The 19,148-nt window shown below is 41.8% G+C and overlaps 1 protein-coding gene across 2 annotated transcripts in view; it reads left to right on the forward strand.

Moving 5' to 3' along the window:
* The window catches only part of TRPM3 (transient receptor potential cation channel subfamily M member 3), a 437,387-nt gene that overhangs the window by 127,922 nt on the left and 290,317 nt on the right, over positions 1 to 19,148 (forward strand). Inside the window, exon 1 of one of the 2 annotated variants that reach the window (XM_086771552.1) lies at positions 5,590 to 5,679. The exons of the other annotated variant lie outside the window; for it this stretch is intronic. Coding sequence (XP_086627678.1) covers positions 5,590 to 5,679 — 90 coding nt within the window. Of the gene's footprint in view, positions 1 to 5,589; positions 5,680 to 19,148 lie in introns of those variants that run through there. 2 annotated transcript variants of the gene reach the window in all.

Genomic DNA, 19,148 nt, shown 5'->3' on the forward strand with positions numbered 1-19,148 from the left:
TTAAAGAGGAGTGCGTGGTGAAATACAGCATTTCAGGATACAGCTTCAACAATTAAGGGTAGGCAGATTTACCTGGTGAGCAACTGAGGGTTAAATGGTGCAGATTATTAGGACTTTCTGCTGGTAGCTGCAGAAGTGAAAGCACAAGTAATGGTGAAGGCTGCTTGTGACCTATCTGCTCACATTTCCATTTTCTGTGTGTATAGTCTGACTTTGAGCCTGCACCTCCACTTGCTTATTTTGGAACTGGGAACAATCTAACAGGGTCTCCAGGAAAATACCTCTGACAAGGGAGCATTGAGTGTGTTTGCACTGCCCATATCACCTGCTCTCTCACAAGTCTGCTTCCTCTGATTCTCTGCAGTGGCTGTGCACTGTGGTACCCCTGAGATCTCTTGTGGTAGCCCAGCTAGGTGCTTTTCCTGGGCAAAAGCCAGATGCAGAACAGTTAAAGGTGACATCAAAGGGATAGTGAGTAGGCATATAAAATAATTTAAGTATATTTGATATTCAGCACACACCTATAAAATGTAAGGTAACAAAAAAGAGTACCCTTTATTCTGGCTTTTCAGTCAGTCGCCAAAAGCCATGATTTATAGCTACAAACAATACTGTTTATGTATGTGCTTGAAACCATCTAGAGAATTGCCTGAATCTAGGACAAATTATTTAATTAACATTAAATAACTATATAGACTTCACATTAATATGTGTGTCTGTGTCTGGAGGAGAGGCAGTAATGGATATAAGCAATGTGGTAGAAGACCTGTGAAATACCTTAGCAAAGGTAACAGCAGAAAAAGGTACCTCAGTCATGCTGTGAATAGAAAAGCAGTGGAGTGTATTAATTAATTATCAATTGAGTTAATTTTCAAGAAAATCTAGGTCCATTAAGATGTTATGGCAGGCATAAAATTTAATCACAGTTTATCCAAACTTTATAACATACTAATCTTTCTATTCCCTGATTTTTGCAAAAAAAAAATCACAAAAAATTGAGGTAAATACAGTGAAACATGAATATGTTGAAAAAAATGCTATTGCTGTTATAAATATAGGCTTCTGTTCATTGATGTACTCTTCAATATCGTTTAGCTTACAGACCTGCAAAGTGACCAGGTTGTAAGATGACTGATACATCTTAATTATACCTGTGAAAAGCTTTGTTAGCTCTGACTTTTAAATAAGAGCTTCTGAATTACTTCTTCTTTATCTACTGCCATCCTGCCATTTCCTCTGCAAACCTAGGAGACGGCCAAAGTGCATTATGAAGAGCTACCACCTCTGCTTCAGCATGTCTCTGTAGTACTCCCACGATGAGTACCACAAGCGAAGGGGTGCAAGGGTATAGCTCTGTTTTCTCTGGTGTTTGCTACCCCACTGGGCAGTGCAAGCCCTTGGGGAAGCAGGAAAAGTGCTCCAAGAGGAAGGAAGCCCTGGCAAAGTGGCTCTCTAGCTGCACTGTGAAGAAGATGTATCTTTTATCTCACATCTGTCGATGCACACAGGAAAAACAGGTCTGATATCATGAGAAAACTCTCCTGCCTCCACCTGATGTTTGTCCCCAGTTAGGCAGCAGCCGCACCGAACAGGTTGCATTCTACCATGCTGACCAATGTATCTTTCTGGTTTCCTTGCCCTGCTGCTTCTGCTGTTCATTTACACAGCATCTCTTATTTCATAAAGGAATTGTTAACTGGGCAAGGTAGGGGAGCAGTAGCTGGGTTTGTAGTCCATAATACCTTTTTGTTAAATGTTTGCTCTCCAGCTGAAAATGTAGGACGTTACTGGTGTGCTGAGAGTGGTCTGGATGTTAATGAGCTTCCCAGAAATTCTTCATTCTGTAGCATTCCCAAAGGTGTTAAAGTTTACTGTATCAGAGCTTTCTACGCATAGGATTATTATTACTTTAGATGGCAGGAATCTACAGAGAGATGCTCTTAAAAATGCTTTCCATGAACAACAGGTTTAAGAAGAATAGAAATCTCTCTGTCTTGCAGGAAGCGATGGAATTTGTCTTGTATCTGCAGTGCCTTCCTGTGGTACCAAAGGCGCTCCTTGGCAAGAGACAAAGAACTGGATGTGAATACTGATGGCGCAGTGAGCATGCTTCAGGGACCAAGTGTTTTAATATGAAAGTGGCAGCTCTGTCTTTTAGCTCTAGCAAAGTAGGATCTTAAATCCCTGTGGGATTGCTACATCTTTGCATCTCCTAGCCAGCCTCAGATTGCAGAAGAGCTGAGCTTGCTTTTTCCAACAGGACAGAAGAAGAGAATCAAACTTTGACTTTTTCAGTGAAGTGATAAAAAGCCCCACAAAACAAAAAAAAACCAACAGCTCTCTAATCTTTCACTGCATTTTTTAACCATTGTTGTCACCGTCTCTGAAAAAAAGCTGTTCAGAATTTGCTTCTTTGCTTCCTAATCCTTCACCATTTACACTTAACAAAAATTGATGGAGGCCACTGCCCAGACAAGGAGATCTCCTTGCTTGACTTGACTTCTCACATTTACACTCAAGAGCCTCAAAGTCACTGCAGTATTGCTTATAGGTAAGAGACATATATTAAAGTTAAAATGAACTAAAATGAAGGCCAAGCAGGGATGAAACGATCTATTCGAAGGCATGCAAGGACTTTGAAGTGGAAGTGAAGCTCCCATATCACGGTAACGTCCTGTCCATCAGAGCTTCCTTGCTGCCACTGGCAGAAGTCAGTATTCTTGCACTCACTTTCTGCAAATGCAAATGACTAGGCAAAGCAGAAGGCCATGGAAAACAGGCCTCTGAAAGAAGGTTGGGGTGTATTAAACACTGCAGCACATAACAGCTCTTGTCCCTAAGGTACTGTTTGCAGAAGAAGGCAATGATAGAGCTCATCTCAAAGATGGGAAGCTCTGTGGAAGCTAGAAGATACATCAGGCTCACTATTTTTAGTTTATTAAAGCTATCTGTTATCTTTCTTTATTGTCTGCAGCTCTCTAGCCTCCTCAGAGATTTGTTACTCTACTCATTGAAAAGAAGGGCAGCATGATATGATTCCTCTGTCGTCTTCGTCCCTAGCACATAGGTGGAACATTTTGGTTTATAGCTGATGCCGAATGCAAAACAGCTGTGGAAAGGTCAAGGTAATGATGAGTCTGGTACCTTCCCAAGAAATTATCTCCTGATCTTCAATGGTAAAGAAAAGCTGTCAGCATGACTTGGGGTGTGGGGGACAGGGGAAAGGCATGGTCTTGGGAGTGTTGGGAGTCCTTGTTTCTGATGTGTTTGAATCTTTTCCTTTCTTTTCACTATGAACCCCAAAAGCTTAATCATTGGATATTATTTCCTTTATGACAGAGCAAAGTTATCAAGCTGCACACATTTTAAGGTGCATGCTATTTAAAGTCGGGATTATTTTTTTTTCTACCTACTTAATTTTGCATCTTTAATGGAGCCTTAGAAAAGTAGTTTCAGGAAATCATATTTACTTAGTCACGTTCCACTTCACTATCAAAAGCAAGGTTTTTTTTCCTCCTTTTATAAAACAAATACATTCAGAGCTCAAGCAAGAAGGCATTTAAATATGTGTAATTTAAACTAGCTACTCAGTTATAACCAGAAATTTGTCTGCACAAATTTTGTCACAAGGGAATGGCTCCTGGTGTTTTACCTGTTCTGTTCCACAGTCAACGCACAGTCTGGTCTCTCTTTCAAGCTTTATAATTTTGCCATATACAGTGGGGTGGAACAGGTGAGAGAGCTCCTCTGGGCAGAATAATTTTTTATCCAACACTGAGGTCGAATAAGAGCATTCATACAATTCTTGAGAGGGTACAGTGAGGAGGAGCTGGCTGGTATGCCTATGTTCAAAAGAAGCATCAAGGTACTGGGCTTCCATCTCAATGCACATGGACTCCTTCGACATGGGCCCCAATACATAGGCTTTGGAGAATATTGATCTGTGTGCAAGGGCAAGACTTCCTTTGGAGAGGAAGACTGGGGTGTAAACACCAGTCCTTACCCTATTCTCCTGCGATAACTTCATTGTTTTCAGGATCCTCTGTTTACTTTGGCGGAGCTGACAGTATTGACTGAGGTACTGAATTTCCTTATTCTCCTCAGAGTTGTCTGTCCTTAAACAAACTTTAAAAAGCAAACCAGGAGTATTTCACGTCAGAGAGTTTTAGATTTCTGACCCTACTGCAAACCATTATGGGCAGTAATATGTATGCCAGGCAGATTAGCGTAACCTCATGGAAACAATATTCTTCATCTCTTTCCCCTCATTTGGAGAATTATTCAGCTTTTGCTGATGAATGTAGACACGAGAATAAATAGATGAGAAAAATAAGTGCACTATGGGGATTAAAAGGAAACATGGAAATGGCAGATCAGTGAAATCTAGCCAAGTAAATGGAATGTGTATTTTCCAATCTGAGTTACAAGAGATTTAAGCTAAGATGTGTCTGTTTTCCTCCATAATCTGAGTAAAAACTGGTCATTACTGGCAAAATGAGAAGTTCCCATTGCTTTATAGGATGCTTGGTTTTGCACTTTCTAACTCTTCCCTCAGGTAATCCTCACCCCCTCCAAAAAAAAAAAAAATAGTGGGAAAAAGGTATTTCTCCTTCAGCTGGAGAGCTGGCGTTAAGAACATCTTCATTAGCTGGGAAAGCCAGTTACTGCCCCAAATGGAAACATTTTTTGCTGTACTTGCATTGCCCCAGCACTGTGACTTCAGGTGTTTGCACACCTTGGAAAGAATTGATCTGCACATAGATCGAATATTAAAATGAGCTGAGTTCTGAAGTTGTTTTTTCTGGGTTGTTGGGGTTTTTTTTTGTTTGTTTTTTTTTTTGTTGTTGTTGTTGGTTTTGGGTTTTTTTTCCAGAATGTGGATGTTAACACTCATACTCTTACAGTACAGCTTCTGACCGCTGCCACTCGCCGCTAGCGCACCCATACTGTGCCAGATCAATGAAGCTGTGCTTTCAGGGTCCATTATATCAGTAAATGAGGCGTGAATTAATTCCCCCCCCCCCCCCCCCCCCAATCTTTGCTGTCTGAGCGCTGGCCCCTCCCCTCATGCCGGCTTCCCTCTCCTCGTAAGGCTTAGGGGAAGAAAGTGCAAGTACCCCCTCGGCTTGCTGCATTTCGGCGATCTCCTTTCCGCCCAGGGCAGCGGAGGAGCCCGGCAGATTGTCGGGCCGCTCTCTCACGAGGGCGGGCGGCGGAGAGCCGGAGCTGGAGCATCTCTGCCCGCAGCGGCTCTTCTCCCGCGGGCTGCCCCTTTCCCCCCAGCCAGCCCCGAGCCGGTCTCCCCCATCCCGCCGCATTTGGTATGTGTGAGCACTGCCCTTCGCAGGCGGCAGGCTGCCGTCTTAAGGAGGCTGGGTGGCCACCGCCCAGCCCAGCCCAACCCAACCCTCCGCCCGCGCCGGGCCAGCCCTGCCCGGCCCCGGCCCCGGCCCGGCCCTGCGGCGCGGCGCGGTGCGGTGCGGGCGGGGGCGGGGGCTGCGCGGGGGGTGCCCGCGCCCTGGCGGGCGGCAGCGGCGGTAGGCGCTGCCCGGTCTGCGGCGTAGCCCCCCGCGGGACTGGCGGAGGGTCATGAATCAGACCGACGCTCCCCGGCCGCTCAACTGGACCATCCGGAAGCTCTGCCATGCCGCCTTTCTCCCCTCCGTCAGGCTCCTGAAGGTAGGCTGACAGCCCGCTCCGAAAAACGCTGCCTGCACCCCGCCACCCTTCCGGCACCCGCCCGTAGGACGGGCTGCAGGCGCCGGCGCTGCAAACTTGATTGAGAAATAGTCCTAACTTTACGGCTAATTAGCCTCCCCGCTACCTTTAAAACCCCTTGCCGCTACCTGGAGGTACCGAAATTGGCGTGCCTGAACTCCCCTTCGGCGGGTTAATCGGTCGGGAAGGGGCTGTGAGAGGGGTGAAAAGGGAGCAAGGGATGGGGGATGTCATCTGTGCTGCTACTTGCCTTGTCTTAACAAACAACCAAAAAAAAAAAAAGAAAAAAATTCAAGCAGTGAACTTTAGGGATAAAGAAGGAGTCTGCTTCTAAGGTGTGTTCCTTTGTGAGCAGTCCTCAGCTCTCTGTCCTTTTATTTGGGGCTGTCTAGTCCCTAGGAAATAGCCGAAGGTCCGATACCACTCAGACCAACTTGTAAGCGGAATGGTGTACGAGTGGACAAAAATGATCTTGATCTGTCGAGAGCTGAACGTAGAAAGGGGGTCAGTTAAAGACTGGCAGTGCAGACGGCATCAGTGAAACTTTCTGATTATAATTTTTCGTTCGTTTGCTTAAACCAAGTGGCACAGTTTTGAAGATGGTTTTGAACGTGTTTTTAAATGTGCTTTCCTAGGAGATGATAATTAATTACTGGGGAAAATTATTTGGGATTATAGACAGTGGAGGGCTATTAATCTCAGCATGTATAGTACCACTACCACTGTGTGTCCCCCTGAAGCCGTTTTAGAGACATTTGTAACTGGAAAACAAAATATCTTGAATCAACTTTTTGACAAAAAAAAAAAAGGTTACATTATACTGAAAAGTCGTCTTTGCTCTCCAAACCCCTTAATTAATTGGATTGTACAATGAAAATTTAAACACTCGGGTCCCTTTAAACTTCTGCACCTGTAGTATGTTTTATCAAATGCTGGATTCATGACACGAATTATCTCCGTTCATCTTAGTACTTGACAGTTTGACTTTAAAATTAATATGCAGCCAGGTGAAACATGGCTACTCTAGCAGTGTATTAGAAGGTACTGTTCGATGTAACCATTTGATTTCGTATGGGAAGCTTTGAAATTAGGTCACTCCTTACTAACGCAGCGTTATTTGAACAGCAGTGTGGTGTATGGTAGTGCACTCAGCAGATGTATACTGCACGTATAGTTATGGTATATGTGATTCACAAGTGACCGTCCTGTGTGTCCTAACAGGTATTTGTCACGTCCTCATAGAAAGGGGGTACCCTAGAAAAATATTTCTGTTTCCAAACCAGATGTGTAGCTGCTGAGAAGCACGTTGTGAGCATCTCCAGGGAACAGAAGACAGAAAGAACTTAGATTGCTGAAAAATCAAAATATAACTAATACAGGACAAATCAGAAAGTGGTGGTGATTTTCTTGGAAAGGCTTCCCCATCCCCCCCGCCCCCAGCACACGTTAGAATATCCGTACTCTACAAGTCAGACACATTTAGGAAAATATAATATTCCAGAAGTGTGAGAACTCGGATGTGGGGATTTTTATTTTCATTCTCAGTATGAGGAGGAAAAAAAAAGAAGTCTGCAATATTTCTCTTTTGGCAGACAAATGTTGCCCCCTGTGTATGATTTCTCTTCATTGCATGTTTTAAGGGTGAATGTTGCGATTAATTATTAAAAGAGCTGACTAAAAATTATTTTCTGAAGCTACAGCCATAGCCTTTTAGGGCCAGCCAGGGAGTGGACCCTGCAGAGTTAACAAGAGCAGGACAAATAACCAGAGATAAGCAACCTCTGCAGGGGGGGGTGTGTGAGGTGTAGGAGAGCCCCCCAAGCAAAGGGGGCGATTCTGGCACCTTCCTGAGCTGGTGGGGAGAGCTGGTTGGTTGGAGAGGGAAATGCATGTATTATGTTCTTCAAGGCTCCCAATCAACTTAAAATTTTGCTTCAAATATATACTTCTCATCTTTGTCTTTTATTATTTAGTGTGTTCAAAGCAAGTAATTCATGTAAAAGGAGGGCCCCATTGTCCTAATTCCCCAAAAGGTACAATAGCCAACCTGAAGGAAGCCATGAAGAGCTATTAAGGAAAGAGTGTGATAACAGCAGCACTAAATTACCAGATGATCGGTATAAGTTTTCCTAAGGGAATTTGGAAATTTTTATGTATACGAATTCACTCATCAGAAGGGTGTCTGTATTCTTTTCTCTTTTGTGTCTTTCTCAAAAAAAGAAGAGAGAAACAACCCTTTTATTTCTAAATGAAAAGTGTTCCTCTAAATCCACCAACATTGGAAAGGCAAGTGCGATAATCTAAGCTCATTTTTTAATTGCCTAGTTTCCAAATGGATTAAGTGGTCTTAAGGGCTAATGCATTATTTTTTCTCGGTGGGCATCCGGCAGACCCTTTCTTAGACAGCCTTTTTCTGCAGAGAATGCTCTCAGTAACAGAATAAACTTGCCAAAAGCTGATACGTAATGGCACGTTTTTATAATTATCTGCTTCATCTATGGTTGCCAAACTCTATTTCAATGTACATTGTTAATTAATTAAGAGTAAGAGAATATAAAATATCATTGTGTCTTTGTAATTTCTGTCTTTATTTTTGTCTACCAGAACAAAACAGCTAAATTACTTCATTAAGTTCAAAGATACACCTTTGCCTGAACTTGTAAGAATGAGAGATGGCAGGGCTTTCCTGTTTTACACACGGAAAAATCAGTGTGGCATGACTTGGACCTTGGTAATAAACAGCACAAACTTTTCAATTAATTCAATGTCTTCTCAATGAGAAGTTTAAAGTTCTTATCCTGTGGATATAATTTTAACCATAGCATCAGTGCCTTGTCCTGTGGATATAATTTTAAGTGTTGCATCGGTGCTTTCACACTGATGGATCTAAATAAACATTGGAATCTGGGACTTGCATGGAGGCCTCTCACTTTGTATTACTCACTAACAAATCTATAGGATTGTCTTGAAATGGCTGCTTTTAAATAAAAAATAAAAGGTGCTGTTCAACAGGTAGGCTATGTTCTTATTCTGTTCTGTTGAAATGGTGTGCAGTGCTCAGTAGCCTGAGCTGACATTTGATATGGCTCTGGCCACAGTGGCCTCATTTGATTTAGACAAACTAGGATCATTTGCAGATGCTGTCCAGCTTTGCTCCCTGTGCTTTTCTTCCAGGCGTATGTTCCTGTTCTAACCTGCTTCACTAATACCCTCATGTTTAGGTATGGTTTTATAATCCTATTTTCTCAGGTTTTCATTTTCTAACAGGCACTCAGAGTACTAGGAGCTGTATTTGAAGTACAGATTGAAACAAATTATTGGAGAACGTTTTTATGACTTGTATCACCAGCTCACTCTTCACCTGTCCCATTTTTTTTCCCCTAATAAATATTTCCTGTAGCACATTTAATGCTGGTACTTTTTGTAGTTGTTTCAATATGCTTAAATACATGCTAACGCACCATCTAATGCTTTCCCGTCTGAAGTAAGAGGATTAAGAAGTGCCTTGAGCATATGTGCAGAGAGGGCGGCTTTGTGCACAGAGAGGAACCGTCGTTCCCCTGAGACGGTCAGGTTAGTTTCCAGAGGCGGCTTTCCAGCAGTCACTTGTCCAGCCTCTCCTTCTCTACCTGAATTCTGAAGCTTGTTTCCTTGTGTGTTTGACTGAGATCTTGTTACGTTGATACTTTTTTATTTCTTTTGAGGAAGGGTTAATATTAGTGGCAGGCAGTCCTGATCCACTTTTTATCATTGTATACGTAATGAGATTGCCTCCCAAGAAAGGAAGGCAAGTCCAAGTGGCAGGATTCAGCAAAAACAGACATTTTAGAACAATGTTGTATGCTCTTAAAAAATTTATGAATGACATCATACTAAAGGCTTCACTCAGAGGACCCTGTGCCCTAGGAGAGACTGCAGATGTTGCACTTCTGCTTGGGATAGATATGATAGATGCCATAGGATCAAGGAATGAGCAATACATGAGAAAAAAAGCGTAAACTGAGAGTAGACAGAGGACTGAAAAATAAAAGGTCTGTAGTGTGCAATACGCTTAACACCACAGATTTAGAGACATGCCTGTGTAGAAATACTGTACGAAACATTTGGAAAGCAACAAATTACACAGTCTATTTTTTCTTAATTAGACTACTAGATTTTTTTTTTTTAATAATTAATTTGAGTTGCATGTCAGTAAGGAGATTTGGAAGGCAGGAACTTTGGAAGGGCCAGATGAAAGGAAATAGAGTGAATGAGAGGAAACACTGGAGAAAATGCTTTGGCTAATTTTTCCCAGCATATGGCTCAGTAAAAATGCCTACTCAGCTCTATCAAAGAAATACACAGAACATTTACCTAACCTGGGCAGCAGCCTAATCTAGCTCCAGGTACTGCTGGAAGCTTAAAGAGATCAGACACTAAATTTCTTACTAAATGACAAATTAGGTCTTATTTTTGTTAATTATTTTTATTTGATTGCCCCACCAGAAACCATGAGGTAACCCAAGAGAAAACTAAAAAGCTAAAAAATAGTTCATTAGAATGAGACAGAGTGTCTTTTAAGTGTGACAAGATACGAAATTGTGGCTGCACTGAAGTATGTGAAATAGAAATGTGGACAATATTTCTCCTGCTACAGCAGTTTGTTCGTGTTCATAAAGAACGTATCTACAGGAACAAAGACTGCAAAACACATAGCAGGCTTTATTACCGTACACGGTAAAATAACACATTATTCAGCAGCTTAAATCAGCTAAAATCTCATTGCTACTTGATTATCAAATACAACTTATTTTCAGGATACTTTAAAAAAACCTGATTTGGTAAACTGAACGAAAAACTTGCTTCTCCAGAATGGTGGAAGAATTAAATGTGTTCTTTATAAAGCAGTAAATATTTATGCTTCTGAACACTCTATTGTGGGAAAAGGTTACTGAAAGTTGCTGTAAAAAGTTACCATACCCATCTTTGAAGCTGCAACAAAATGAGAGGGCACATTTACTAAGTCTCCATTGAAAAACTTAAATACTTGTAACAAATCCTAATACATACTGTTATCATTAGTGAGCTGGCACACTAAGTGTTTCTGAAAGTAATATGCACATTACCAATGGTAAAATAAGGGCAGTAATTTACCTGTGCCTGCACTTAGTTGCTTACTAACTTAAACTGTGATAACGAATGAGCCACCTCTATGCTTCCTTCAGGAGGATTCTGGGGAGCAATGACAGTTCAGCTCTTAGGATCAGACTGCTTAAAACACAGGCGTGTAGAAAATGTCAGTCAATATAAGAATGAGTAAGAATTCAGTAAGAATTTTCTTCTAAATTCGCTAGTAGAAAAACTAGTCACACTCTCAGTATAGTGGAACGCTGTATACTGTGTGAAAGATAGATGAGTTTTAAGAGTGCGTGTAAGTTCTGCTCAGAAAGAAATTATTTTATAAACTTACGTTTTCCTGCCCGAAAGATCATAGTTATGTCTATTACAGTTGTAATAGATGTTGCATGTTTCTGACTCCAATTCACAGATTTTCTGGGGTGCACTATTTGTCCTTAGAAGCCCAAAAGCCATGTTACCAGCAAAGAGAAAGATTCTGCTTTCTGTAACGTGTTCTGCTCCTGTGCCATCAATTTCATCATTTAAGGATGGCGGGAAAGAGACCTGGCTGGGGCATTGCTGTGTCTTTGCAGTCTCCTGTTTTACCATCAAGAAATTCACTTAACACCCCAAATCAGGGGAGCAATCGTTGTTGCGGTGTTGCGTCACGGCAGCTTTGCACAAGTGTGCTGGCATTACTGCTGCTCAACTGTTAGCTGCACCTCTAGTACTTCACATTTTATAACCAAGTCATGGCAGTGTGGAGAAGACATTTTACAGCTGGGGTTGAAGAACTGATAATATGCCTTTTGAGGGTTGCAGATTCCCAAAAGCTGCTTATTTCTTGAAGTCATGCTTCTCACCAGCAGTGACTCACGTGGTAACTGGGTGTATTCATGTGTAAGGACTTTCTGACAGATTATGTCAGTTCATTTCTTCTGAAAGGGTAAGAAACGGGGAAGCTAATAATTTTTTCCTTTTTTGTATGCAGAAGTAGTCACTTCGTGTGGTTAGTTCTTTGCTGCAGTGTACATTTTTTATGTGATCTAAGGTGAATCGGAGCCTGTTAGCAGTTTCCCTTATTGACTGAATCTTTTCCATGAATATGACTCAGGTTGGTGACCACTGACTTGGAAGTGATGTAACAACAAATCAGTTTCCACAACAAGAAATATTATCCCAATTAAGGAAAAAGAAAGGGAGAGATCAAAACAGAAAGTCTAGCAGTAGGAGTCATGTTTCCATGGGATAACCTACATGGAAAAGAGGGAGACACATCAGTGCCATTTTGAAGGAGGCAGCTGTAGTCTACTAATTTCATGTAGAGGGAAATATGATTTTGACTTTTAGGTTGGAAAAGGATGTGTGAATGCAAAGTTTCTTCTTTTAAACCAGAGAATTCTAGGAAAAAAAAAAAAAGGCTTTTCTTTCTATGTATGTCACTACCATGTGAGTGCTTTTCAAAAGAGTTTCAAAAAGAAGTGACAGAAAAAGTAATACTAAATTAAATTTTCAGTCTTGATGCAGCAGCCAAGGTACAAAAATACCTGGCTGTTTCAAAATAAGGATCCTGCAACGGTTACAGGTTTTTATCCTCTTGTGCATCAACATTAGTTTGCAGTGCTTTCCCTAAATCCATTACTAGTATTTCATTAAGTGTCTTTACCTTCATCTTGGAAAATACAGTGGAGTTTTGCCGTCTTCTGTGCCGCATGGCCAGTGGGCTGCAGTGATGAAGGTGAGATATCAGATGTCATCCAGGGTTGTCCATGTTTCCTGCATGCAAAAAGACTTGCTTTGTGGAAGGAGAGATCCTTCATGGTCTTGTTTCCAGAGAAATTAAAAAAAAAAAAAAGTAGCAATTTTGATGTATATTAACAGAATAGAAGAAAATTAAGACTGGTTTTGAACAGACTGTGTTGTTTTAAAAATAATTGTTCAATGATACTAGGTACAGAAGTCATACAAGCAAGAGGCTTCAAATACAATGCTGCTTAATGTGTTAGTGGAGTCCTGTATTAACAGCATAGGATTTTAATGTTGTTCTGCAGTACTGTTCCTTATGTTTGAAAGGGTGCCATGTGAAAAATTCAGGGCACAAGACCATAAAGTGAAGCTGAGTGGTTTTATTCCACCTGAATTGCTAACAAGACTATGCTACAGTGTAAAAAGAAATGCCCTTGGGGCTCTCTGGAAATTTATGTCAAAGCCGGTAATAAAACATGAAATAAAATCACTTCATTGAAAATATCTTTCATCCCCCAAACAATATGGTGACTTGAAACAGTCTGACAAAGTGGCGGTCTGGTGAGATCCCCGATGACTGGAAGAGAGGGAACATAACCCCCATTTTTAAAAAGGGAAACAAGGAGGACGCAGGCAACTACAGGCCGGTCAGCCTCACCTCTGTACCTCGCAAGGTCATGGAGCAGAATCTCCTGGAAACCATGCTAAGGCACATGGGGAGCAAGGAGGTGGTTGGTGACAGCCAACATGGCTTCACCAAGGGCAGATTGTGCCTGACCAATTTGGTGGCCTTCTGTGACGGGGTGACAGCATCTAGTGGACAAGGGACGAGCAACGGATATCATCTACCTGGACTTGTGCAAAGCTTTTGACACTGTCCCGCACGACATCCTTCTCTCTAAACTAGAGAGGCATGGGTTTGATGGACGGACCGCTTGGTGGATAAGGAGTTGGCTGGATGTCCGAACTCAGAGAGTGGTGGTCAACGGCTGGATGTCCGAGTGGAGACCAGTCATGAGTGGCGTCCCTCAGGAGTCCGTGTTGGGCCCGACCCTGTTCAACATCTTTGTTGGCGACATGGACAGCGGGACAGAGTGCACCCTCAGCAAGTTCGCCGATGACACCAAGCTGTGTGGTGCTGACGACACACTGGAAGGGAGGGATGCCATCCACAGGGACCTTGACAGGCTGGAAAAGTGGGCCTGTGCCAGCCTCATGAAGTTCAACCAGGCCAAGTGCAAGGTCCTGCACCTGGGTGGTGGCAATCCCAGGCACAAATCCAGGCTGGGTGGAGAATGGATCGAGAGCAGCCCTGAGGAGAGGGACTTGGGAGTGGTGGTGGACGAGAAGCTCAACATGAGCAGGCAATGTGCCCTTGCGGCCCAGAAGGCCAACCGCATCCTGGGCTGCATCAAGAGGAGCGTGGCCAGCAGGTCGAGGGAGGTGATTCTCCCCCTCTACTCTGCCCTGGTGAGACCCCACCTGGAGCACTGCATCCAGTTCTGGAGCCCCCAACATCAGAAGGGCTTGGACCAGTTGGAGAAGGTCCAGAGGAGGGCCATGAAGATGATAAGAGGGCTGGAGCACCTCTCTTATGAGGACAGGCTGAGAGAGTTGAGGCTGTTCAGCCTGGAGAAGAGGAGGCTCTGGGGAGACCTGATAGCGGTCTTCCAGTACCTCAAGGGGGCTTACAAGAAAGATGGGGAAAGGCTGTTCAGTAGGGCCTGTTGTGATAGGATGTGGGGTAATGGTTTTAAAATAGAGGGAGGTAGATTTAGATTGGATATTAGGAAAAATTTTTTTACACTGAGGGTTGTGGAACCCTGGCACAGGTTGCCCAGAGAGGTGGTGGATTCCCCATCCCTGGAAATGTTCAAGGCCAGGCTGGATGAGGCTCTGAGTAACCTGATGTAGTTGTGGATGTCCCTGCTCCTTGCAGGGGAGTGGGACTAGATGACCTTTGAAGATCCCTTCCAACTCTAACCATTCTATAAAGTGCTTTTAGCAGTGTCAAGGAAGTTACTGAAGAAAATATCAGAATTCTTATAATGTAATTAAAACAATCATCAGGCTGATTTTATGTTAGTGAGAAGGTGATTGAGTGAAAACTTTGTCTTTCAGTTGCCTTTTTCTTCACCTGTTGTTGGTAGATGCAGAGGGCAGATGTAGTAACTAGTGGAGCCATCATAATTAAGAATTTAAGGAGGATATACCATGTTGTTTTTTTTTTTTTACAGAAGAATGCTGGTTTTGAACGCTGTGGTTTACTGAATCAGCATGGCACGTTGCTGCTGGGTCTGTGATAATGCAATATCACACCTTGGTTTCCCAGTGTGATGGCTCGACATGCATCTTTGCATACAGCTAAAAAGAGAGACCAAAACTACAAATGGATGAACTAATTACAGGATAACCTAAGGCCCTTCCAGACTGACTTTCCTGTGATTGTATGTAGAATTTTCTGTTTTCTGAATCGCAGAAGGGATTTTCCAGATACATTCTTGTTCAATTTTTGGATTCAGTACTTCAAATAACTAGGCAGTATCTTGTACAGGAGGCTGTATTTGATGAACAGTGGGTATTTCTGCCTGAAAATTCAGTGTTATCACATTAAAACTGTAAAGATCTACACAACCTAGCCATAATACGACTGCTTTTCTCAGTTTTTTTTTTTTTTCCTACATTTCTGCCCACCTCCCTGCTGGCCCTTTTCCTGAACTGCATCACTCAAAGCAGTTTTCTGACATTTAGCTGCTTAGCCTGTACTCACAGAAGCAATAGTGGTGCCAGGTTACGATGGCAATAATGATAACAAATAATTTGCTACGTGCAGTCCAGTGACTGAGCCATCCAAGTAAGAGGGCAGCTCCCTTTGCTTGAAGGGTGATCAGGCATCAAGATTGTCCAAAATGCTCGTTAAGACAAGCACAGTGGTATTTAAAGGTTTTGCTTTGGTTTTGGATGTGATGGCTGTCATTTTGTATTATCTTTGATATATCTGCTTGCAAAGTAATACTGCTTGAAAGCCAAATAATTTTTTAAATTATTCAATTCAGTTTCAACTTTGTCTTTAAAAATAATATGAGGCCAGTATTTTAGAGGTCCTACACTTACTTTCTTTTGTGAGAACACGGTAAATTGGGATACATTGTGAAAAGAGACTCCCGAAGGTTGCTTGCTCTATCCTGCCGCTAGCAGGACTACTTCAATATACATGATTTCTTACAGGTGTTTGTCCAAGTTCCCAAAGCCATAACCCTCAGAGGCGATCTTTTGCAGTGACCATATGTATGCCATCAGAAATACTTTTCTGTGGTGTCTGGCTGGATCTTTCTTGCTGCACTTAAGGTCTATGATTTCTTGTTTTGCTCACTATGAGCAGAGGGGACAGACGTAGCAGCCTTTTGTGCTTAAAAATTCTTGTGTGGTGTTTGGAAATTGGCTAGTTTAATAGATCTGCTCATGACACATGGCTCTTTGTCATCTTACAACATAGATTATTAGATTAGTTATTCCACTATTTCCTCCAAGGAAGTTAGACTGAGATTGCTGCTTGCTTTTTTCTGCCTTTCCCTAGTCTTCAGGTGTCGTACTGGAAAGGCCAGCAGGGACGTGAGGGACTCCTGCTCAATCTTCCGTGCTACTCCTAGGTCTATAAACTGGAGAAAGGTTGATAAGGAAGCAGAAGGTACCACAACCCTCCTTCATTTCTGTCTCCTGAAGAGACTAAATAACATTTCTGTTAAATTGCCTACCAAGTCTTTCTGATTTAACTGACTTTACAAGAATGTGAGGTGACTAACAACTATCAGTCTTCAGGGAGAGCTTTAAAGGGGCACAATCACTTTCTGTTTGTACAGTAGAAATATTCTTTTTGTTTCTTTGCATAGTAATAAAACCAGTGCTTTTAATGATCGCATTAGCAAAGAAATTTTAAAACTCAATGTCGGGGACAATCAGCAGCACAGTACTGATTAAGATACTGAACTTCAAGTATATGTTCTACCTTTATTACATACAAATGAGGAAATTTAATATTTATGTGCATTTCTCTGGAATAAAAAGGTGATTTTGATTCCTCTAACACAAACTGGCGGTGGGGGGCGGGGGTGACAAAAAAGGTTTTTTGATATATCCTACTGGGAAATTAAATGTGATCAGGTTATTTTATCTTGATACATGTGATTATTTAAGAATAATTTAAAGAAAAATATCTGATCTATCAATCAAAAAATATCCTGTGCAGTTTCTTATTAATGGTAACCGCAGGAGCTTTAGCTTATTCAAGATGGGAATAATAAATTGTTCAGAGGATTGCTTCCCCTTAGAAGCTGCTGACTGCTATTACTAACATCCAAGGATGAAGTTTTTTCTTTTAGTTATTTTTATTTCTTAAGTAGTGCAAATTTCCAATTTTATTTAATGTTCAAAAGTTCTCAAGCGTTACTAAAACATCCCATGATAAAATGCATGTCAGTAGAGTTAGAACAAATGAGAAGAACTACTTGTTCACTCAGTATTGCAGTCTGCCACGGATGTGACTACAAGAGGAAGTCTTTAAGGAAGTTCTAAAACTGAGCAAGTTGTTTGCATCAAATTATCTCATCTAAAATCCAATTGAATCAATGGAGACACTTTCACCAATTTTTAGGAGGTGGGACCCTTATTTGACAGATAGCAGAGCTTGAAGCTTGAAGCAGAAACACTGCAATAGTCCAGGATATGTATAACATACATTATGTTATTTTAATTTAAGACTGGGCATCTGTTTAGGCATCTCTGCAACAAATAGTAGTGTGCATAACTAATGCTGCGAATTTTTTCCACATCAAATCCCAAGTCTACTCTTCCCTAACAGTAAATGAGGAGGGCAAAAAACTGAAGCAAACTACTTGATATGATTAAATAAATATGAGGAGCTGCAGAGAAATGTGTGGAACATTTATTAATTAAATTGATTAGCAGCATAGCATAGGGGAAAAAAAAAAGCTTTTTCATTTTCTTGGAGCAGAGGGGATATGTTTCCTATCCGTGGCAGTTCTAGCCCTTGTGTGCATTGGTGCAATCACAAAATGACATTTTGTTTCAGTTAAAACACATTAATGGTGGAGTGTTTGCTCCTACTGCTTTGCAATGGCATAGTGAAGTATTTTCTTGAGCTTGTTTTGTGGAATACGCTTTATTTCAGTATCAATGGGATCACTTAATACGACGTTGCTTCAAGCCTTGATAACTAGATTCTCTGAGATAGTCATCCCAACTCTAACTCTAATCTTGGGCTTGTTAATAAATGCTCATTTGAAGGGAAGAAGTCATTTCATGTCAGGAAGGATTTCTCCCCAACAATGGTTTAAGCTTGGCTGACATGGCAGTTGGACCCCAGTTCTGAGACACCCTCTCTTCCTTGGCCTTACCCAAAACAAAGTTAATACTGCAACACCATCTGAGCTAAACTGGCGTGCATCTCTTCTTCCTCGTACCAAAATACTATTGCATGCACTAGATACAGAATCATAGAATCACAGAATAGTTTGGGTCGGAAGGGACCTTTAAAGGTCATCTAGTCGTGCAAGGAGCAGGAACATCTCCAACTAGGTCAGGTTGCTCAGAGCCCCATCCAACCTGGCCTTGAATGTTTCCAGGGATGGGGCAACCTGTGCCAATGTTCCACCACCCTCATTGTAAAAAGTTTTTTTCCTTATATCTAGTCGGAATCTGCCTCCTATTTTAAAACCATTACCCCTCATCCTACCACAACAGGCCCTGCTAAAGAGTTTCTCCCCATCTTTCCTATAAGCCCCCTGGAAGGCCACTATGAGGTCTCCCCAGAGCTTTCTCTTCTCCAGGCTGAACAGCTTTCTCTTCTCTCAGCCTGTCTTCAAAGGAGAGGTGTTCCTGATCATCTTCATGGCCCTCCTCTGGACTCTCTCCACCAGGTCCATTTCCTTCGTATGTTGGGGCCTCCAGAGCTGGACACGGTACTCCAGGTATATATGTATAAACTAGAGAAAGGTCTCTTGTGGATGAAAATTCCGAATTTAGAAGCACCTATTATGTATCATCACAAGTAAAACTAGCATTAACATCCTTGAAGTTGCTTTTTAATGCCTTATTTTTTGTGTGCTCAAAATTAATATCCCTTGACTCAAGATTGCTTTTTCAGAAACCTGAACACAAGGCAACATTCTCTGTAAATAGCAGTCGCCATACAACCATAAGAACCTGTTACCTTGTTTCCTGAAGCTGGAAAACTCAAAATCACTAAGGTGAAGGACTTATAATGTGTCTATATCAAAACTGCTCCATTAAAATTTTAGCTCTTTCTGAATTTCCTGTTCTGTGCTTCCATGATGCAATAGGCTCCAACTCTGAATTTCACATTTGAGGTCTCCCTTAGATACTGAAATTAACTGTCATTAAAACACTTGCTTCCTGCTGTGAGAGCTTTCACCTTTTCACTGGGAGGCCACAGACAGCATAACATAGTGCACTTGTTTCAGTGCAAAAAAAAAGTAAGATTCAGTAAGGAATAGGATACCCATAATTAATTCAGATAGTTGATATGTGATCTGAATACTTTTTGAATA

The sequence above is a fragment of the Chlamydotis macqueenii genome, chromosome Z, assembly GCF_036417535.1.
Source record: "Chlamydotis macqueenii isolate bChlMac1 chromosome Z, bChlMac1.mat, whole genome shotgun sequence".
NCBI classification, from domain to species: Eukaryota; Metazoa; Chordata; class Aves; order Otidiformes; family Otididae; genus Chlamydotis; species Chlamydotis macqueenii.